This window comes from Suncus etruscus, chromosome 14 (genome assembly GCF_024139225.1).
Source record: "Suncus etruscus isolate mSunEtr1 chromosome 14, mSunEtr1.pri.cur, whole genome shotgun sequence".
In the NCBI taxonomy this organism is placed as follows: domain Eukaryota; kingdom Metazoa; phylum Chordata; class Mammalia; order Eulipotyphla; family Soricidae; genus Suncus; species Suncus etruscus.
Window position 1 is genome coordinate 62,117,290 of NC_064861.1, and position 23,042 is coordinate 62,140,331.

Sequence of the window (23,042 nt, forward strand, 5' to 3'; positions counted from 1 at the left end):
CAAGGCAAACGCCGCTGTGCTATCTCTCTGGGCCCATAAATTAATTTTTTTATTTTTATATATATATATATTTTTTTTTTAATGTTTTTTTTTGGGTCACACCCGGCAGTGCTCAGGGGTTATTCCTGGCTCCAGGCTCAGAAATTGCTCCTGGCAGGCACAGGGGACCATATGGGACGCTGGGATTCGAACCGATGACCTCCTGCATGAAAGGCAAACGCCTTACCTCCATGCTATCTCTCCAGCCCCTATTTTTATATTTTTTGATAACTATATTCATGGTACTTATTCTTTTCTGCTAGAAGTCTTAATTGATGGTTTAAGAAAAATAAATGTGGGGCCAGAGAGATAGCATGGAGGTAAGACGTTTGCCTTGCATGTAGGACGGTGGTGCGAATCTCGGCATCCCATATGGTCTCCTGAGCCTGCCAGGAGCAATTTCTGAGCGTAGAGCCAGGAGGAACCCCTGAGCGCTGCTGGTGTGACCCAGAAACCAAAAAAAAAGAAATGCAGGATATTGAAGCCAGCTGAAACTTTAAATTTACCTATTAATCTCTTTATTTTACAGATGAAATAGCTTAAGAGGGTCTAGAAAGAGAGTATAGGGGTAAGATTCTTGTCTTGCATGTGGCTAACCATTCTTTGGGGGCCGGGGTGGGGTCACTTGTGAAGATGCTCAGGAGTTACTCCTGGTTCTGGACTCAGGGATTATTGTTGGTGGTTCTCAGGGGACCATAGAGGTGCCCGGAATCAAACAAGGTCTGCCACATGCAAGGCAAGCATCTTACCCATTGTACTATCTCTTTGGCTCCAACATGTGACTGTCACTTGGGCTCTTTAGCTCTCTTTTTTTTGTTTGTTTTGTTTTTCGGGCCACACCCATTTGATGCTCAGTGGTTACTCCTGGCTAAGCGCTCAGAAATTGGCCCTGGGGGCCGGGCGGTGGCACTAAAGGTAAGGTGCCTGCCTTGCCTGCGCTAGCCTTGGACAGACCGTGGTTCGATCCCCCGGTGTCCCATATGGTCCCCCAAGCCAGGAGCAACTTCTGAGCACATAGCCAGGAGTAACCCCTGAGCGTTACCGGGTGTGGCCCCCATATGGGATGCCAGAGGATCGAACCGAGGTCCTTCCTTGGCTAGCGCTTGCAAGGCAGACACCTTATCTCTAGCGCCACCTCTCGGCCCCATGTCTTTGATATACTTTTGATTTTAAGTATGTATTAGAATTTTATTGTTGTGAGGCTTCTCAATAGTGTTTGGTGCTGTCACTAATATTACCTTTACTTTGATACAATTTAATTTTGAGGGTTTTTTTTCCCTATATCTGCCAGAACTTTAAGAATTCTGCAGTAATATAGGTAGATATAGTAAATAGATCATCCTTGGAGAAAGGTGTGATTAACACATTTTCATATTTATTTTTACTTTTTTTTTTTATTTTGGTTTTTGGGCCACACCCGGTAACGCTCAGGGGTTACTCCTGGCTATGCGCTCAGAAGTTGCTCCTGGCTTGGGGGACCATATGGGACACTGGGGGATCGAGCCGTGGCAAGGCAGGCGCACCTTACCTTTAGCGCCACCGCCCGACCCCTTATTTTTACTTTTAGTGTTGCCAGGTTTTTGGGCTGTGATCAGGGCTTTTGACTTTATGCTCAGAGTTCACTCCTGGGATTGCTTTAGAACTAAATGGGGTACTGGACATCAAATTGGGTCAGCCCTATGCAAGATAATGTGCTTCAATATCTGTGCTATATATCTAACCTAATTAATATCTTTTTATTGTAGTTTAGTTTGACCACTGAGATTTCGCTCCTGGCAAGCTCAGGGGACCATATGGGGTGCTGGGATTTGAACCACCGTCCTTCTGCATGCAAGGCAAATGCCCTACCTCCATGCTATCTCTCCGCCCCCATCTTTTATTTTTCTTGAGAGGCAAAAATAATACATTTAAAAAAAAAATAATAATAATAATACATTTTATAGGGCCGGGCGGTGGCGCTAAAGGTAAGGTGCCTGCCTTGCCTGCGCTAACCTTGGACGGACCGCGGTTCGATCCCCCGGTGTCCCATATGGTCCCCCAAGCCAGGAGCAACTTCTGAGCACATAGCCAGGAGTAACCCCTGAGCGTTACTGGGTGTGGCCCAAAAACCAAAAAAAAAAAAAAATACATTTTATAATTTTCACTAAGATTTTTTTTGTGTGTGTGTGTGTGTGTGGTTTTTGGGTCACACCCGGCAGTGCTCAGGTGTTTTTTCTGGCTCCGCGCTCAGAAATTGCTCCTGGCAGGCACGGGGGACCATATGGGATGCCGGGATTCGAACCGAAGACCTTCTGCATGAAAGGTAAATGCCTTACCTCCATGCTATGTCTCCGGTCCCACTAAGATTTTTTTTTTTACCTCTGAAAAATTCAATTTTCTCAAAGTACATGCCATCTTTTAAAAAAACTCAGTGTACATTTGCACTCAGAAATATATGGAGCTCTTCAAAAATTTCCATGTCATCCATGTCAAGCTAATCTCTGTGTTGTTCCAGTTTTAGCACAGACTTTATAGATTTTGTTCATTTAGTTTTTGTTTTAGGGCCATACCTAGCGGTGCTCAGGACTTAGTCCTGGCTCTGTGTTGAGATATCACTTCTGGTGGGATTTGGGAAACCGTATGTGATGCTGGGGATTGAATCTGAGTGGACTACATACAAGGAAAGCTCCCTATTCTACTGTACTATTGCTCCAGCCCTACAAAGTACCTACTTTTTTTTTTTTTTTTTTTTTTTTTTTTTTTACTCCCTTTCCTCTCCCCCTTCCTCTCTCCCTTACTCCTGGCTCTGCACTTAGGAGTTACTTTTGGCTGACTCAGGACCATATAGGATTCTGGGGATTGAACCTGGATTGGCTATATGCAAGGCAAGACCCTACTTGCTGTACTATGGCTCTGGCCCCAGATTTACTTTTTTTTTTTTTTTTCTGTTATTGTTGTTTTTGGTTTTTGGGCCACAGCTGGTGACGCCCAGGGGTTACTCCTGGCTATGCGCTCAGAAATCGCTCCTGAAAAAAAAGAAAAGAAATTGTTTCTGGCTTGCGGGACCATTTGGGATGATGGGATCGAACCGTGGTCCGTCCTAGGTTAGCGCTTACAAGGCAGATGCCCTACCGCTTGTGCCATCGCTCCAGCCCTCCAGATTTACATTCTTTTTGTTTGTTTGTTTTTGTTTTGTTTTTGGGTCATACCCAGCAGCGCTCAGGGGTTACTCCTGACTCTATGCTCAGAAATCGCTCCAGGCAGGCTCGGGGGAACATATGGGATGCCGGGATTCGAACCACTGACCTTCTGCATGCAAGGCAAACACCTTACCTCCATGCTATCTCTCCGGCCCCTCAGATTTACATTCTTTAATTTTTTTTATCTTTTTTTTTTTTGGCCACACCCATGGTGCTCAGGGGTTACTCCTGGCTATCTGCTCAGAAATAGCTCCTGGCAGGCACGGGTGACCAACACAGCTGTGCTATCTCTCCAGCCCCAGATTTACATTCTTAAACCTTTTCTAATATTCTCAGTGATGAAAGACTATAGGATTGCTCCAAATACAACATGACTGATATGATTTCAGGGATCTGAACCTAGAGGAGAATAAAGAGGGATTGTGTGGTCCTTGCTATAGTCATAGTCACCCTGTGGGTAACAAAGTGATGAGCCCTTCCTTGGGTTTCAGGCTCTGGAAAGCAGAAAGGGACAACATATGGCTGGAGACATCCTTCAGTAAACACTGTAGCAATACCATATAGACTTCTAGATAATTTTTTTGGTTAGCTGGTTGCCACACACAGCAGTGCTCAGGGATTATTCCTGGCTTTGCCCTCTGAAATTAGCAGTGGCACAAGTTGTAGGGCATTTGCCTTACACACGGCTAACCTCGGATAGACTGCGGTTCAATCCCCTGGCGTCCCATATGGTCTCCCTAGCCAGGAGTGATTTCTGAGTGCATAGCCAAGAGTAACCCCTGAGCTGACCACTAAGTGTGGCCCCCCCTCCAAAAAAAAAGAGATTAGTCTGGTAGGCTTAGGGGACCATATATGATGCTGGGGATGAACCCAGGTTTGCTGTGTGCAAGGCAAACACCCTGCTTGCCATGCTATCGCTCATCCCCTAAATATTTTATCTTCTGTGTTTTGTTTTTATGAGAGGCCATGTCATGTCTAGGACTTATTCCTCTCTCTGTTCAGTGATCACTCCTAGCAAGACCCTGGCGGGGATCATATGGTTCTGGGTTTAAGCCCAGAGTGACTGTGTGCAAGGCAAACATCATATCTGCTGTACTATTGCTCCAGCCCTGTCTTGTTTTGTGTAAATGTTTACTGAGTAAAATAATTGTGTTCCCCTCAGTGAGATACTAGAATGTGGTCTCAGAAAACAATAATAAATTGACAGTTTTATATAGTGGCGCACCTAAGTTGTAATGAATATTTTTACTTAGTGTTTGTCTTGTTCCATACATACTTGAAGTTTGTATGCTACTTCCTCTCAGACTGTTCCTTGCTATTATGTCCATTTTATTTTAGAATCCAGCTTAATAGTTCCTCTCCTTGAAGTTCTCCTACACCTGCACCCTTTTTAGTTATATTTTGTTTTTGTGCCACACTGGCATCGCTCATGGCTTACTCTGGCGCTGTACTCAAGGATCATTCCTGGCTGTGCTCAGGGTACTACTATATGAGGTGCCAGGAATCAAAAGGAGTTAACTACATGTAAGGCTGTCTATCTCCGGCTCCTTCAGTTATTTTTTGTAACTGATGGGAACCATGCTAAGCCTTGTAACTACACCTAACACTAAAATACTTCCCGTATTTTTTGACTTCCCTCTCAAATAAGGAGCTCCTTGAGACCCTAACTCTATGCAATTAGGACTCCCTCCCTTCTTCCTTTCCCCCCTCCTTTATTTTCTTCCTGGCAATGATTGGGGGACCTTATGAATGGTACCAGGGATCATGCTAGGGTTGTCTACATCCAAAGTCTAGCTCTCTGGCCCTTTAGGCCTTACCTTTTGTTTTTGGGCCACCACCCAGTCACCTCTCAGGGGTTACTCATGGCTATGCATTCACAAATTATTCCTGTTAGGCTCAGGGAACCATATGGGATGCCATGGATTGAACCTGGGTTAGCCATGCGCAAAGCAAAACCCTACCCACTGTGCGATCGTTCTGGCCCCTCAGCCTTTTTTTTTTTTCTCTTAATTCCAACTTAATTGTTTCCCTTTTAATTGCATCTAAAATAAAATTCAGCTGTATTTATAAGTTTGACTATAACATTATGGGTAAGATTTTGGTAAAAAGCATGTATCATGATGGTGGGCAGTGTGTTCAAAAATCTTTAGTACTACACCAAAAATAGTGGTAAGTAAAAATAAAGATAATGGATGATAACAGAGGCACATTTCTCAGAGTAGGTGCTATTTAAGATAAAGACTCCTTTGATTTCCTTTCACCCTGAAATAAATGATTATTAATATTTTTTTCATGAGACTGAGTCATCTCCATTTGGCTCCACATTCTTTGTTGTTACCTGCTATTATCCTGATATTCTCGTATTTTGTTATTAATGATCATGTCACTTTGATGTATTTTCAAAGTTCTCAGATAAGATGATGATGATGGTGGTGGTGGTGATGGTGATTATGGTGGCGTCTGTGTGTGTGTGTGTGTGTGTGTGTGTGTGTGTGTGTGTGTGTGTGTGTGTGTGTGTGTGTGTGTGTAAGTAAGGTGTAGCAGTATAAAGAAAAGGAAACTGAGCTAGTGAATTCCCTCCATTGGTAGAGCCAGAAGTGGTATGCTGGAGAACCTTTTTATTTATTTGTTTTTTGTTTTTTGTTTTTTTGGGCCACACCCAGTGGCGCTCAGGGGTTACTCCTGGCTCTGTGCTCCTGGCAGATCGATCCTGGCAAGCTTGGGGGGGGGGTGACCTTATGGAATGCCGGGAATCAAACCCAGGTCTGTCCTGCGTCGGCTGCGCACAAGGCCCTACCATTCTGTTCTCCCACCCTGGAGAACCTTAATTTTTCTTTTCCTTTCCCCTCTTCCTTTTTCTTCTTTCCCTTTTCTCCCTCCTTCCATTCCTCCCTCCCTCCAAGCTGTGCTCTGGGATCAGTCCTGGAGGCTTGGGGAGCTCTTTAACCTGATGTCCTATGTCTCTGGCTCTATCTATCTTTAACCCCCTCCCTCTTGGGCCACTCCAAAGCACAATGCTCAAGATTTGCTTCTGGAATCATGCTAGCACTCAACATCTTACAATGATTGAACAAAGAATTGTAGGCTTTAATCAGGTTGAGTCAGCTGGCAAGCACCATGTTGACAGCCTCTTTCAACTTAGCTGACAACAGAGCTGGTAATGGACCTCATCTTCCCCCCCCCCCCAGTAACACCCCAGGGCAGATTCCTGAGGTGAGCTCCACCCAACCCTAGCTAATACCTAAGCTGGCCTGGGGGTGGGGGGTGGGTGCCTTAGAGACAGTTATCAAGAGTGCTTTCTTCTGAGCTTGGAAGATAACAAATATTTGCCCCAGACTGATTTTGATTTCCAGGGTCACAAGACCTTTTTAGCTTTGCCAGTTTTGTCTTGGTGACCCTCAGCACCACTGGGTAGGCTTCCCCCAAAACCTAAAAAGTGTGTTTACTCTTAGCAGACCCTGATCCTTTTAGACTATATCTGTTAGTGTGCAAGCCACATTTCTGTAAGCTGAAAACACCCTGTAGCACTCAATATTTCCTGTGTTCCTTAAAAACTCATGGTCAGCCATATTCTGTTCCCTTCTATCCCTGGAGTGCAATCTGTCACAAGTTCAGACTGAGCCCCCAGTTTCTGCCTTAGTGACTGGGACATCTAGTAATTGCTGGGCACCTGGAGACCTTGAGCTCCTTACTACTGATCAAGCCCACTTGATATCTGTCTGTCTCTCCCTCCCTCTTTCTTTCCCTCTCCTTTCTCCTCTATGTCTCTCTCTCTCTCCCTTCCCCTCTCTCTCTCTTTCTCTCTCCCTCTCCCTCTCCCTCTCCCTCTCTCTCTCTCTCTCCCTTTCCCTTCTCCCCTCTCCCCTCTCTGTCTCCACCACACTAGTACTCAGGGCCTACTCCTGGCTTTGTGCTCAGGAATCACTACTAGTGAGAGCACCAGGAACCATATAGGGTGTTGGGGGTTGAACCCAGGTTGGTTGCTTGCAAGGCAAGCACCCTACCTGTTGTACTATTGCTCTGGCCCCTAGATACTGCCTAGGGATTTGGTGTTATGTCATAGTAGAGACCAGGTACTTGAGTCTGAATTCCCCCCCCCACACACACACACATACATACCTAGTGCCAGGCACTTAGAGCTGCAAACTCCCAGTCACTATATCAGCCTGACTGAACATGTAGTCATAGTCAGGTACTCAAAAATTAATATTTGGGATGCCACCCAATCCTGCTTAAAGCACAATCCCCCAGGACCGCAAGGAACACCAGACAAAATGGGGAAGATGTAGGAACTCACCTGCCAAATGAATCAAGACAGTGGTCTAAAATTGTTCTTTTAATCACCAGTTATGTAAGATACGTGAAGAAAACTTCAAAGCAAGAAACCTAAAGGAAAGGTGCTCATTGAAATTAGGAGGTCATGGGGACAGAAAGTCATCAATAAAAGGAGAAAGTGGGGCCAGAGAGATAGCACAGAGGAAGGGTGTTTGCTTTGCAAGCAGCCAATCCATGACAGATGATGGTTTAAATCCCGGCATCCCATATGGTCTCCCGAGCCTGCCAGGAATGATTTCTGAGTGCAGAGCCAGGGGTAATCCCTGAGCGTCGCCGGGTTACCAAAAAGAAAGAAAAAAAAAAAAAAGACGAAAGTTAAGGTTAAGCGTGAATTAAAAAAAAAAAAAAAGACAAAGTTTGGGCCTGATTAATAAGACAGCAGGCAGGGTACTTGCTTTGCATGTGTTTGACCTGTGTTCGTTCAATTCTTGACAACCAATATGGTCCTCGTTTCCTGCCAGGAGTAATCTCTAAACACAGGGCCAGGAATAAATTCCCAGCACAACTGGGTATTGCCCTGCCCCAAATAAATTTGAGCCAGAGCAGTAGTACAGCAGGTTAAGTGCTTGCCTTGCATGTGGCCAACCTGGGATGTCCCCAGCATCCTATATTCTCATGTGGTTCCCTGAGCACTACCAGGAGTAATTCCTGAGTGCAGAGCCAAGAATAATCCCTAAACTTGACTGGGTGTGCCCCCCAAAAAAAGTGTGAAGCCCAAGCAGAAATCATAGAGCTAATAAATACAGTAGAGGACTAAGCAAATAGTATAGGTTAGGGTATGTGCCTTGCATGTGCCTGACTTGGGTTCAATCCTCCATATATATTGTTCTGGAGACCCCTGAACACTACCAAAATGGCTCAATTGACCAGGTAATACCAGGAATATTCCCAAGAAAAATCGACATCAGTGAGCTTGGATTTAAACCATTCAAAACAAGCAGTAAAAGGCATTTAAAATAAGATAACATGGAGCCAGAGCAATAGCACAGCGGAATGGCATTTGCTTTGCACGCAGCCGACCCAGGACAGACCAGGGTTAGATCCCCGGTGTTCCATATGATCCCCCAAGCCAGGAGCGATTTCTGAGCACATAGCCAGGAGTATAACCCCTGAGCGTCACCGAGTGTGGCCTAAAAACCAAAAAAAAAGAAAAGAAAAGAAAAGAAAAGATAACATGAGCTATATGGGAGAACCTTAAGGGGAAATACAGTACAGGGTACAGGAGCAAAAGTACAGCAGAGAGGATATTTGCCTTACATGATTGATCCAGGTTCAATCCCCAGCATCCAAGCCCACCCAGGGTAATCCTGAGCACAAAAACTTAAATATTTTTTTCATTTGGGAACAAACTACCAGGTTATCACTCAGGTTGAAGGAGAAATAAGAATAAAGAACTTTGGACTAGAGAGATACAAGATGGTAAGGCATGTGTCTTTTATCTGACTGACCTCAGCTCAAATTCCCACCACCACTTATTAGTCCCCAAGCACAACGAGGAATGATCTTTGAGCACAGAGCCAGAAATAGTTGTCCTTTCAAAATGGCCGTGTGGCCTTAAAAATAAAAAAATGGGGCCAGAGTGATAGCACAGCAACAGGTCATTTTCCTTGCACGTAGCCAACCCTGGACGGACCCTGGTTCTATTCCGGCATCCCATATGGTCCCCTGAGCTTGCCAGGAGGGCTTTCTCAGTGCAGAGCCAAGAGTAGCCCCCTGAGTGCAGCCGATGTGGCCTCAAAAACAAACAAACCAAAAAGCCTTGCCTTGTCATAAACGATAGCACAGTGGGTAGGGCATTTGCCTTGCACACATCTGACCTGGGTATTGGGTTTTTTGTTTGTTTGGTTGGTTGGTTTTTGGGTCACACCCCGTGACACTTCGGTTACTCCTGGCTATGCGCTCAAAAATCGCTCCTGGCTTGGAGGACCATATGGGACACCAGGGGATGGAACTGTGGTCCATCCGAAAGGCAGACGCCTTACTGCTTGTGCCACCACTCCAGCCCCCCAGGTGTTGTATTAATTATTAATAATAAAGTCCTAGAGGTGCAGGAGGTTGGATGGTGAGGCCTTTCTCGGCCTGGCCCAGCACCAGCAGCCCCTTCAGCCCAAGGGTCTGTAGGTTCAGGATAACGATGAGGAAATGACCCACAGCAGTCAGATGAAGTTTCAGGAGACAGCTTTATTAAAAGGCCGCCATGTACATATTTTTCACATGGCTTCTAAACTAAGCAGCCTCTTTGTACCCAATCTGTGTCTCTCCTCTCCATGCTACGTCTACCAGATGTGGGAGGGTCTGATCATCAAGTAAGATCAGCATTTGGCTTTGGGGAGGGTCAACACTGGGTTCTATCCACAGCATCCCATATGGTCCCCTAAGCCTGTCAGGAGTAATTTCTGAGTGCAGAGCCAGGAGTAACCCCTGAGCATCCCTGTGTGTAACCAAAAAAAATTCTTTTTTTTTTGTTTTTTTGTTTTTGTTTTTGTTTTTGGGCCATACCCAGCAATGCTCAGGAGTTACTCCTGGCTATCTTCTCAGAAATAGCTCCTTGCAGGCATGGGGACCATATGGGACGCTGGGATTCGAACCAACCATCTTAGGTCCTGAATCGGCTGCTTGCAAGGCAAACGCCATTGTACTATCTCTCTGTCCCCCACCAAAATTTTTTTGTTTGTTTGTTTTTTTGTTTTTGGGCCACACCCAGCGTTGCTCTTACTCTGGCTCTCTGCTCAGAAATAGCTCCTGGCAGGCACGGGGGACCATGTGGGACACCGGGATTCGAACCAACCACCTTTGGTCCTGTATCGGCTGCTTGCAAGGCAAATGCCGCTGTGCTATCTCTCCGGGCCCCCCCCCCCCCCAAAAAAAAGATTTTTTTAAAATAGATATTATTTCTCCGAAAAAAATTTAGGACTCTTCATTTTATTTAATTTTGACTAAGTTGAGTAGTTTGACATTTTCAGGCTGGAGGCATGGCTTAGTGATAGAGTACTTAGCTTACATGTATAAATCACTGGAATTGATTCTCAGCACTGCTTATTTCCACAGTACCATGAGCAACAACTCTCCAGTGACCAAAAACAAGAATAGTTTTGTTTCATCCACATAAAATTGTTTTGTTTTTGTTTTTGTTTTTGGGCCACACCCAGCGGTGCTCAGGGGTTACTCCTGGCTGTCTGCTCAGAAATAGCTCCTGGCAGGCACAGGGGACCATATGGGACACTAGGATTCGAACCAACCACCTTTGGTCCTGGATCGGCTGCTTGCAAGGCAAACACCGCTGTGCTATTTCTCCAAGCCCTCATCCATATAAAATTTATGTACTTAGTATTTGTTTTTTTGTTTTTGTGCTCAGTGCTCAGAAATCGCTCCTGGCTTGGGGGACTAGTTGGGATGCTAGGGGATCGAACCACAGTGCCTCCTAGGCTAGTGCGGGCAAGGCAAATGCCTTACCGCTTGCGCCACTGAGTCGGCCCCAGACTTAATCAATTTTAATGATCTTTCAAAACTTCTGGTTGCATTGATATTTTTTTCCCAAAAAACTTCTGTTGCTTTCTACTCTTAAACTTCGTATCACTTAATAATGTTTTCCTGTGTTCCTTTTTTAAGATTATTGAGATGAAAGTGCTGGAGTGATTGTATTGCATGCAGAGCTCTTGTCATGCATGCAGCTCACCTGGGTTTAATCCCTAATACCCTCGAGCTTTCTATCCTTGAGAATGAGGAGTAAGCCCTGAATACTGCTGGATTGCCCCCTTCGCCCCAAAAAAGGTGATTAAAGTACAAACAAGATTATTGATTTGAGTTCTCCTTTTAAGAATAAGGGGGGAGGAATTTATGAACATTTAGTATTAAAAGGGCAGTGGTCTCATAATATGGGGAAAAATAGCAACTTGTTGAAAAGCTTTCCCAAACATGTAAAGTTTGATGAAGTTTATCCCAAAGGGCATACTGCCAAAGTAAAACTTAATGAAAGCAGTTCATTAGGGGCTGTGAAAGATCATGTGACCCAGTTATACTCAGCTTTCTGATAGTCTGGCATACTTCTGGGAAAAGCTTAGGCAAAAATGCTAAATTTCTTAGAGAGGTCAAGTCACATAAGTACAAAACACTCATACTTGCCAGTTATGGGCCATTGCTAACCTCACGGAGTACACTGCACTGGTGATCCCAAGTGTGTGAGCAGAAGTGGAAAAGAACCAGCATGAGGTTGAGCATAGAGGGCGTATAGAGATGGCTGATGGCAAGTTTTTTTTGTTTTGTTTTTGTTTTTTTATGACAAGTTTTGTCAGATGGATGTTTTGTTTTCTGTACTGTACCTGGTGGTTCTAGTGGTCCTCAGTAGCTTAAGGTTAACTTACTGCAACCCAATGAGTTAGCTCCCTAATTTCAATTTTTTTTAATTAATTTATTTATTTATTTATTTTGGTTTTTGGGTCACACCTGGCAGCGCTCAGGAGTTACTCCTGGCTCTCCGCTCAGAAATTGCTCCTGGCAGGCTCAGGGGACCACATGGAATGCTGGGATTCGAACCACCGTCCTTCTGCATGTAAAGCAAATGCCCTACCTCCATGCTATCTCTCAGGCCCCAGCTCCCTAATTTTAAAGGGAATTTTAAATAGAAAAGATTTAAGGGGGCTAGAAAGAGATTACAGTGGATAAGACATGTTGTCTTGCATGTTGTCAACCTAGATTTGATCCCTAGCACCACTTTGGTCCCCAAAACACTGCCAGGAGTAAGCCCCGAGGCACAATTTGGTATATCCCCAAATCTAAAAAAGAAAAGAGTTGAGCAGCATAAAGATGACAGACAAGAAGTAAATGCTCTGGGGCCCGGACAGATCGCACAGCGGCGTTTGCCTTGCAAGCAGCCGATCCAGGACCAAAGGCGGTTGGTTCAAATCCCAGTGTCCCATATGGTCCCCCCTGCCTGCCAGGAGCTATTTCTGAGCAGACAGCCAGGAGTAACCCCTGAGCACCGCTGGGCGTGACCCAAAAAAAAAAAAAAGAAGTAAATGCTCTGATATAGCAGTTTCCCTAAGGATGCAGGTCAGATTCTGCTGGCATAAAAGCATGGACAAGGGGCCAGAGAGATAGCATGGAGGTAAGGCATTTGCCTTGCATGCAGAAGGACGGTGGTTCAAATCCCGGCATCCCATATGGTCCCCTGGGCCTGCCAGAAGCAATTTCTGAGCATAGAGCTAGGAGTAAGTAACCCCTGAGCACTGCTGGGTGTGGGGACCCCCCCCCCCAAAAAAAAAAAAAGGCATGGACAAGATTTTTGAGAACTTTCTTCTCTGAATTCTCCTTCTCATCCAGTCTTGGGCAAGAAAGTATTCTAGGACCGAAGCTATAGCACAGCGCAGGACATGTGTCTTGCAAGTAGCCAACCCAGGACAGCCCTGGGTTTAATCCCCGGCATCCCATATGATCCCCCCGAGCCTGCCAGGAATGATTTCTGATATAGAGTCAGGAGTAACCCCTGAGTACTGCCAGATGTGCCCCCCAAAAGAAACAAACAAAAGTGTTCTAATGCTCGTTTTACCCTCTTCTCTCCCCCCTCTTTTTTTTTTTGGGTGGGGGGACTCTCCTAACTCTGCTGAGGAGTTACCCCTGGCAATCTCAGAACCATATGGGGAACTGGGGTTAAAATACCTGTCAGCTGCATGCAAGGCAAGCACCCTACCCAATGTACTCCACTCCAGTCCCTCAGACAAGTTCTTATGTATGAGGCCAGGGAGATAATACAGGAGTTAAAGTACTTGACTTGCATCCCCCCAATCTTGCTTCCAATACCCAGCACCACAAGGGTTCACAGGGCATTGGCAGGTATACTGGCTCAAAATCTCCAAATAAATATTTGCATGCATAATAGTTATTCAGCTTCACATTACTCAAAATTAGATGACTGGAAGAGAAAATTGGAGAGATAGTATAGCATGCATATAGGGCTCTTTCCTTAAAGTACACAGCCAACCTGCATTCAGTCCCTAGGGTGGTCCATCTAGTTCCTTGAGCACCACTTGTATAGCCCAAAAACAGGTGGAAAATATACTAAAAGGATCTTCAAAATTGTTCTATGTGATACTGTCATCCAGAAGATTGACTCACATTTGTCAAGCTTATTTGGTTAGTTAGTGATAAATTAGGGCTGAGTTTCCCAAAGTGAATGATATGGCCCTCAGGGGTTTGCAGTAGCTCTCTCAGGTACAAGTCAGGACACTGTTGACATAAAGAAAGTAGATTTCCGGGGTCAGAGCTATAGCACAGCGGTAGGGTGTTTGCCTTGCACTTGGCCAACCCAGGACAGACCCAGTTCAATCCCTGACATCCCATATGGTCCCCAAGCCTTCCAGGGCTGATTTCTGAGCGCAGAGCCAATAGTAACCCCGGAGCACCACTGGTTGTGGCTCAAAAACAAACAAACAAGTAGATTTCCAAGTATTTTTTGAAAAGGGGGTGACAGGCCAAGTAACTTTGGTAACTTGTGGTTTGGGGACTAGAATCCTTTTTCCAGGGATGTTTGAGTTGAAAGTAATAGTCACATGCACTGTATAAAAGTTTAGCAAGGGGCCTGGAGAGATAACACAACGGTGTTTGCCTTGCAAGCAGCCGATCCAGGACCAAAGGTGGTTGGTTCAAATCCCGGTGTCCCATATGGTCCCCCGTGCCTGCCAGGAGCTATTTCTGAGCAGACAGCCAGGAGTAACCCCTGAGCACTGCCAGGTGTGACCCAAAAACCAAAAAAAAAAAAAAAAAAAAAAAAAGTTTAGCAAAAGGAATGGCTACAGAGAAAGAACAGTTTTGATGTGCTTAGGGAGGAGCTCTCAAAAACAAAAGAGCCAAAGCAGAAAGTGAGGAAGTAATAAGTGTTTCATTTTGTTGGTGAGTGGGGTGAGGGATGTGGTCAAAGAATTGGAACCACTAAGGACAAAGAGAATCAACTTCTTTTAGAATCAACCCCTTAGGTTCTTTGCTTAGGAGAGCAAAGCTATACACATGCCTTGTTCATGGCTGACTGGGTTCAGACCTTGGCATCCCATATAGTTTCCTGGGCCCTCCAGAAGTGCTGAGCACAGTGCCAAAAGTAATCCCTGAGCACTGCTGGGTCTGGTCCAAAGAAGAAGACATTAGGAAACAAAAACAGAGTAACATCAGAAAGACTAGGAATTTATCTGTAGATATAGGAATTATCAACAGCTTTTTTAAAATCCTAAGTGTTCCATTTTCTAGATATCTTTGAAGAAAGTAATATGTTTAGATTCTTTTTTTTTTTTTTTTTTTTTTTTGTGGTTTTTGGGTCACACCCAGCAGTGCTCAGGGGTTATTCCTGGCTCCAGGCTCAGAAATTGCTCCTGGCAGGCACGGGGGACCATATGGGACGCCCGGATTTGAACTGATGACCTTCTGCATGAAAGGCAAACGCCTTACCTCCACGCTATCTCTCCGGCCCCATGTTTATTTCTTTGAAAAAAGGTTGTGTTCCAGGAGTAGATTGAAATACTATTTTTTTCCTTTGGTTTTTGGGTCTCACCCAAAAATGGTCCACAAAGAGATTTGACAAAACCTAGAAAATGTTCTTTCAAGGGAAGAGAGGAGTGCAGTCTCCAGGAAGTGGGAAGTGAGGCCTGATTTAACCTATTAGATTAGTCTTAAGATAGATTCCTTTTCTTATACAAAATTAGGTGAAGGGATCACTGGCTAAAGTGATACACTGATATAGCTAAGCAGTCTATGAGAGGTACTTGTAAAGTAGTACTTTATGATTTTTTTTTGTGTGTTTGTTTGGTTTTGGTTTTGGGGACACATCCGGCTGCACTCAAGGGTTACTCCTGCCAGGCTCGGGGGACCATATGGGATGCCGGGGAATTGAACCTAGGTCCGTTCTGGGTCAGCACGCGCAAAACAAATGCTCTACAGCTGTGCAATCTCTCCAGCCCCTACTTTTATGATCTGAATGCACAGATGATATATGTGGATCCAATGAGTGTTTTTATGGAGCGAGAAACTGTCAGCATAGTTCTACTCTGGCAACACAGTTGGTTTCAATTTATATTACTTTGGACCAATCTGTACCTGGTTTATAACTGTGACCTCTTTTAGGTTGAATTCGATTACAAGCCGTTTCTAACAGTTAAATTCGTAAATTCATGGCAGAGACAAGATGGATTTTTCTCAGCTTTTCAAATTGTTGGGTGCTGTAAAATCTCACAGAATTCAGAGATTAAATATTTTTTCCTCCACTAGTTTACTCTTGATAGGCATATCTAAATGAACTGAAATTACATAGTGATTCTCTGATGAGCCATCGTTAACATTTACAGCCTGTACATTTTTTTCTTTTTTTATTTTTTTTTTGGCTACACCCAGTGACGCTCAGGGGTTACTCCTGCCTAGGCACTCAGAAATCACTCCTGGCTTGGTGGACCATGTGGGATGCTGGGGATCGAACCTCAGTCTGTCCTAGGCTAGTGCATGCAAGGCTGATAGCCCTGCACACTGCTTCGGCCCTAATTTTTTTCTTTTGGGGGTGGCCAGAGTGTTAGTAAAGCCTGGGTAGGGGTTTTTGCTTTGCATGTGGTTGACCTGGGCACCACATATGATCTCCCAGTACCTCTCGGAGCAAAGCCTGAAAACAGTCGAGAGTAGCCCCTGAGCATCTCTGGTGTGATCAAAAAAACAACAAAAGCATGAAGGGGTTGCTGAAGTGATAGTACTGCAGTGGAGGTGCTTGCCTTGTATATGGTCTACCCTGGGTACAATACCTCACATTCCTTATGGCTACTCCTGCCCTGAGGAATGATTTCTGAAGGCAGAGCTGGGAGTAAATCCTGAGTACCTCTGGGTGTGTACTCTGCCCCCCCCCAAAAAAAAAAAAAAAAAACAATGAATAGTGATTAGGGAAATAGCTGGAATTATAGATTCACATGCCTGAGTTCAGTACATGAGTTTATTGCCTAGCATTTCATGGTCCCTACCTTAAGCAGTACCAGGTTCAGCTCTGGTGACCCTCAGCACCTCCAGTTGTGACCCTGCTGGGTTCTCCTGAGCATCACTGGCCTACATGAAGTTGAACTTGACTGAAAGGGATTTCTATATTAAGAAAAAAAAAAAAAGCATGTGCATGCCAGGGAGATAGATAGCTGGAGTGCCTGCTCTGTGTACATGAGCCCCACCAGTTCTTGATCCTGTTATAACATAGTCCTCTGAGCAGCTCAGAATGACCCTGAAGATAGCCTGAAATAGCCCCCAAATATTTGCCCAGTATAGCCCCACTATATATTTATATATATATATATATATATATATATATATATATATATACACCTCTGTATTTGTGGCTTTTATTATGTTTGTATTGAATAGCATAAATAACAAGCATTCCTATTTCAAAATAATTCATCTTGGGGCCGGGAAGGTGGCGCTAGAGGTAAGGTGTCTGCCTTACAAGCGCGCCAAGGAACGGACCGACCGCGGTTCGATCCCCCGGCGTCCCATATGGTCCCCCCAAGCCAGGGGCGATTTCTGAGCACATAGCCAGGAGTAACCCCTGAGAGTCAAACGGGTGTGGCCCAAAAACCAAAAAAAAAAATAATAATAATTCATCTTACCAAATATTGAATGTATAAAAGTAATTATTGTGAGGATACATACAATAACCGTTCATTATCTGAATCATCAATGATATCATAATGCTTAGTACATTGATGCTCAGACTTTTTCTTTTTTTTTTCTTTTTTTTTTTTTTTTGGTTTTTGGGCCACACCCATTTGATGCTCAGGGGAACCTGGCTATGCGCTCAGAAATCGCCCCTGGCTTGGCGGGGGTGGGGGGGGATCGAACCGCGTTTCGTCCTACGCTAGTGCTTGCAAGGCAGACACCTTACCTCTAGCGCCACCTTCCCGGCCCCAATGCTCAGACTTTTTTTTTTTTTTTTTTTTTTTTGGTTTTTGGGCCACACCCGTTTGACGCTCAGGGGTTACTCCTGGCTATGTGCTCAGAAATCGCCCCTGGCTTGGGGGGACCATATGGGACGCCGGGGGATCGAACCGCGGCTAGCGCTTGTAAGGCAGACACCTTACCTCTAGCGCCACCTTCCCGGCCCCAATGCTCAGACTTTTTCATAGATACATCATGGCAACAAATAAAGCACTGACCAATTTTATGTTTCTGCTTTTATGGAGCATTTAGTTAAAAGCCTTTGAATTGAACTTTATGTTTTCTTGTTATTGAGAACAGGGGATTAATGAAAGTAGATAATGACAGAACAAACAAGACTGATTAGCTCCCCTTCCTATTGATGGAAAAAGCTGAGGTTTTTCCGTTAGCGTTGGTTTTACCCTATACAAACGTGGGGTTTGCTGAATCTGTCCAAAAATGTAGGTTGCTTTAAATATGACTCTGTCCTTAAAGAGCTTTCACAGATGTACTGGGGAAAATAAATGAATCATTTTGAGAAAATCAAGTACTGAATAGTGTTATTTTATCAGAGGATATTCAGATTAAAAGCAAAGCTCCAAAACTTCAGAAGATTTTGTGCTAAGAATGAACTAGACCTGAAAGAGATGGTTAAGCGCAAATGAGGAGAGGGCTGGAAAGAATGTTAGCCCTTGCCTTACACATAGCCAACCTGGTTTCAATCCCTTCCATCACTTAAATAGCATTCCCCAAACCCCACCCGGGGTGATCCCTGGTCCAGAGCAAGGAGTAGCTCTTAGATGAATGTGACTCAAAGCAGTAACAAAAACAGAAGTCAAAGGAAGGGAGAAGGCACTGAGAATAGTTGATTGTTGTGAAAAGAATTTGAAAGGGTATGTGCCAAAGAGCAACATGTCAATGTCATAAATATAGGTTTTCTGGGGCTAGATTATGAGAGAATCATGAAAGTCAGATGGGCGTTATGTGTATCAGGCATCTCTTCCTTTTGCAAAATTGGTGATACTCTTTATTTTTGAGGAGAGTCTTTGGGGAAGGAGAGGTACCGGGACAGTGTTCAAAGACTGCGCTCAGTAATCACTGCTGACAGAGGGCTGAAGAGATAAGTTGGTAAGGAAAGGTTTTTTGGGGGGTAAGGGGGGCAGGGGATTTGGGTCACACTTGGCAGTGCTCAGAGATACTCCTGGCTTTGTACTCAGAAATCATTCCAGGCAGGCACGGGGGACATTATGGGATGCTAGGATTTGAAACACAGTGAGTTGAACCATGGCTGCATGCAAGGCAAATGCCCTACCGCTGTGCTATCTCTCTGGCCCCGGTAAGCAAAGTTTTTGCCTTGCTTGTGACCAGCCCAGGTTTAGTCTCTGGCATCTCATGTGGTTTTCCTGAGTCCTTCGAGGAATGTCCCAACACCATCTCTACCACCCCCAAATACAATAAAATAAAACCAAATAAATATAATACAATAAAATATAATAAAACCCTGGGTTTAGAAAAGAGACTGAGGGGCCAGGAAGGTGGCGCTAGAGGTAAGGTATCTGCCTTGCAAGCACTAGCGTAGGATGGACTGCGGTTCGATCCCCCGGTGTCCCATATGGTCCCCCAAGCCAGGGGCAATTTCTGAGCGCATAGCCAGGAATAACCCCTGAGCGTCAAACAGGTGTGGCCCAAAAACCAAAAAAAAAAGAAAAGAGACTGAAACAAGATGCTTTGCCTTTGGAGCTCTAGATTAGATTCCCTAGTACTGCATAGTTTTATCCCCTCCCTTCCCTGAGGATCTCCAGGAGTGACCTCTGAGCACCACCAGTAGGGCACATAAAAAATTGAAAATTATATAGAGTGTCTGGAGTTCAGTGGGTAGGTACTACATATTGCAGGGTGTATGCCCTGCACACAGCTGGCCTGAATCGTTCTTTCCCTGGCTCCACATATGATGGTTGAGGATAAGGCACTGAGAACAGTTGATTCTGTGCATCCAACCTAGGTTCATTCCTTGGTACTGCATATAGTTCCCAGACACCACTCACTAGTTATCCCTAAAAACAGCCTATGGTGTATGCCTTCTACCCACATAAAAAAAAAAAAAAAAAAAAAAAAAGAATAATATATAAGTAGCAAGACCAGTAGAATCTGAAAGATAGCTAAAAGTACTGGATCATATACCTGGTATGTATAAGCCCTGAATTCTTTTTTTTTTTTTTTTTTTTGGTTTTTGGGCCACACCCGGTGACACTCAGGGGTTACTCCTGGTTATGCGCTCCGAAGTCGCTCCTGGCTTGGGGACCATATGGGACGCCGGGGGATCGAACCGCGGTCCGTCCTAGGCTAGCGCAGGCAAGGCAGGCACCTTACCTCTAGCGCCACCGGCCCCTAAGCCCTGAATTCTAATGTGGTACCACATCCTCTCATATTGCTGGATCCAAACACTAAAATATCTGACCCACACGGTGAGCCCTGTATTGCTGGGTGGGACCTCCAGGCCTCCCTGAACACTTCTTGGAAAGTCTTAAGAATGAGTCCCCACTAGTATTTTGATATACAGTACACAGGTTTGTTGAGAAGGATAAGACAGCATTAACACTACTTTAGAAAAATAAAGGGGCCGGAGCGGTGGCACTAGAGGTAAAGTGTCTGCCTTGCAAGTGCTAGCCTAGGACGGACTGTGGTTCGATCCTCTGGCATCCCATATGGTCCTCCCAAGCCAGGAGTGATTTCTGAGGATTTTGTTTTGTTTTGTTTTGTTTTGGGGCCACATCAGATGACGCTCAGGGGTTACTCCTGGCTATGCGCTCAGAAATCACAATTGGCTTGGGTGACCGAATGGGACACCGGGGATCAAACCGTGGTCCATCCTAGGTAAGCGTGTGCAAGGCAGATGCCCTACCGCCTGCACCACTGCTTTGGCCCCATAGTTTGATTTTTTTTTTTAATCTTTTAAATAATTTTTTTTTTTTTTTTTTTTGGTTTTTGAGCCACACCCGGGATTCGAACCAACCACCTTTGGTCCTGGATCGGCAGCCGATCCAGGTTGGTTGGTTCGAATCCCAGTGTCCCATATGGTCCCCCGTGCCTGCCAGGAGCTATTTCTGAGCAGACAGCCAAGAGTAACCCCTGAGCAACGCCGGGTGTGGCCCAAAAACAAAAACAAAAAACAAAAAAAAACAAAACAAAACAAAAAATAAAGAACCACTTACCCTTAGATCCTTCCTTTATCCTTCCTATTTTTTTCTCTAGGTAATTTTTGTTTGTTTTCATTTATTTTTGTTGTTGTTTTGGGTCACACCTGGCAGCGCTCAGGGATTACATCTGGCTCTGCGCTCAGAAGTTGCTCCTGGCAGGCTCGGGGACCATATGGGATGCCGGGATTTGAAATGGGGTCTGTCCTGTGTTGGCCATGTGCAAGGCAAACACCTTACCACTGTGCTCGGCCCCATCTTGGTGATTTTTGTTTTATAGAAGAAACTTTAGTAGTTGAGTGTGTACAGTTTGGGGCAGGAGAAATAGTACAGCAGGTTGAGCATTCATCTTGCAAGCAGATGATCTGGGTTCAATTCCTAGCATCTACATGATAAATATGGTCCCCCAGGTACCACCAGGAGTAATTCTTGAGTGCAGAGCCAAGAATAACCCTTGAGAATTATTGGTATGATCCTCCCCCCAAAATTGTGCACAATATTTACTTTAGTCTGAATTTTACAAATTTCAACTCTATTGAGTGTATTAACATTCTCTGTCGCCGATTTCTTGCTAATTGCTAGTTGGATTTAAAGGCTTGATTAATTTCAAATTGTTTTGTTTGATTAAACAGCTTTATAAGGGTTCTTTAAACAGGAGGTATATGTTTGGTTTCATGTATGTGGTATTATTAATGACCATTATTTAATTTATTCATGTATTCATTGAATCCTTTTTGTTTAAACAGTTTATGTTTTCATGTGTAACTTTGAAATTTTTAATGTTCTTATGTTCTCCTTTAATTAAGGAAGGAGAAATGGAAGGTGAGGCGGTTGAAGCCATTGTGGAGGAGTCTGAAACTTTCATTAAAGGAAAGGAAAGAAAGACTTACCAGAGACGCCGGGAAGGGGGCCAGGAAGAAGATGCTTGCCATCTACCCCAGAACCAGACTGATGGGGGTGAGGTGGTCCAAGATGTCAATAACAGTGTACAGATGGTAATGATGGAACAACTGGATTCTACCCTGCTTCAGATGAAGACTGAAGTCATGGAGGGTACAGTTGCTCCAGAAGCAGAGACTGCTGTGGATGATACCCAGATTATAACTTTGCAGGTAGTAAATATGGAAGAACAGCCCATAAACATAGGAGAACTGCAGCTTGTTCAAGTACCTGTTCCTGTGACTGTCCCTGTTGCTACTACGTCAGTAGAAGAACTTCAGGGGGCTTATGAGAATGAAGTGTCTAAAGAGGGCCTTGCAGAAAGCGAACCCATGATATGTCACACCTTACCTTTGCCTGAAGGGTTTCAAGTGGTGAAAGTGGGGGCCAATGGAGAAGTGGAGACACTAGAGCAAGGGGAACTTCCACCTCAGGAAGATCCTAGTTGGCAAAAAGATCCAGACTATCAGCCACCAGCCAAAAAAACAAAGAAAACCAAAAAGAGCAAACTACGTTACACAGAGGAGGGCAAAGATGTGGATGTATCTGTCTACGATTTTGAGGAAGAGCAGCAGGAGGGCCTGCTGTCAGAAGTTAATGCAGAGAAAGTGGTTGGTAATATGAAGCCTCCAAAGCCAACAAAAATTAAAAAGAAAGGTAAGAAGTTGGGGACTAGGGCTGGGAAGGTGGCGCTAGACGTAAGGTGTCTGCCTTGCAAGTGCTACCGTAGGAAGGACCGTGGTTCGATCCCCTGGCGTCCCATATGGTCCTTCCCAAGCCAGGAGCGATTTCTGAGCTCATAGCCAGGAGTAACCCCTAAGCGTCAAACGGGTATGGCCCAAAAACCAAAAAAAAAAAAAAAAGAAGTTGGGGATGTAGTTTGGTAGAATTCCTGCTTTGCTTTGAGGCCTTGGGGTTTCAGTTTCAATCTCTCACACCCAAAGACAATAAAAAGGTAAAATGAGTATCCACGAAATAATTTTGGAATAAAGCATGTAACACACAGGTAGGTTATATATATTAAATTTAATCTTTAATTATGATGTGGATACAGTCCTTTTATACAATCTAAAAACTTTTTATGGCCAGAGAGATAGCACAGCGGTAGGGCGTTTGCCTTGTACACTGCCAACTCAGGACAGATGGTGGTTTGAATCCCAGCATCCCATATGGTCTCCTGAGCCTGCCAGGAGCGATTTCTGAGTGCAAAAGCCAGGAGTAACCCCTGATCGCTGCCAGATCTGACCCAAAACCCAAAATAAATAAATAAAATAAAAACTTTTCAACCAGGGGCTGGAGAGATAGTATAAGGATAGAGTGCTTGCCTTACATGCAGCCAACTAGGATTTGATTGCCAGCATCCAAAATGGTCTCCCAAAGCCAGCAGGAATGATTCCTCCTGAGTGTAGAGCCAGGAGTAACCATTGAGCACTACTGG

General features: G+C 44.6%; 1 protein-coding gene across 1 annotated transcript in view; it reads left to right on the plus strand.

The window, feature by feature from the left end:
* Nucleotides 1-23,042, plus strand: part of CTCF (CCCTC-binding factor) — a 75,688-nt gene that overhangs the window by 24,918 nt on the left and 27,728 nt on the right. Inside the window, exon 3 of the mRNA XM_049786368.1 lies at nt 21,472-22,261. Within this exon, the coding sequence (XP_049642325.1) occupies nt 21,481-22,261 (781 nt within the window). The 5' untranslated portion in view covers nt 21,472-21,480. The remainder of the gene's footprint in view (nt 1-21,471; nt 22,262-23,042) is intronic.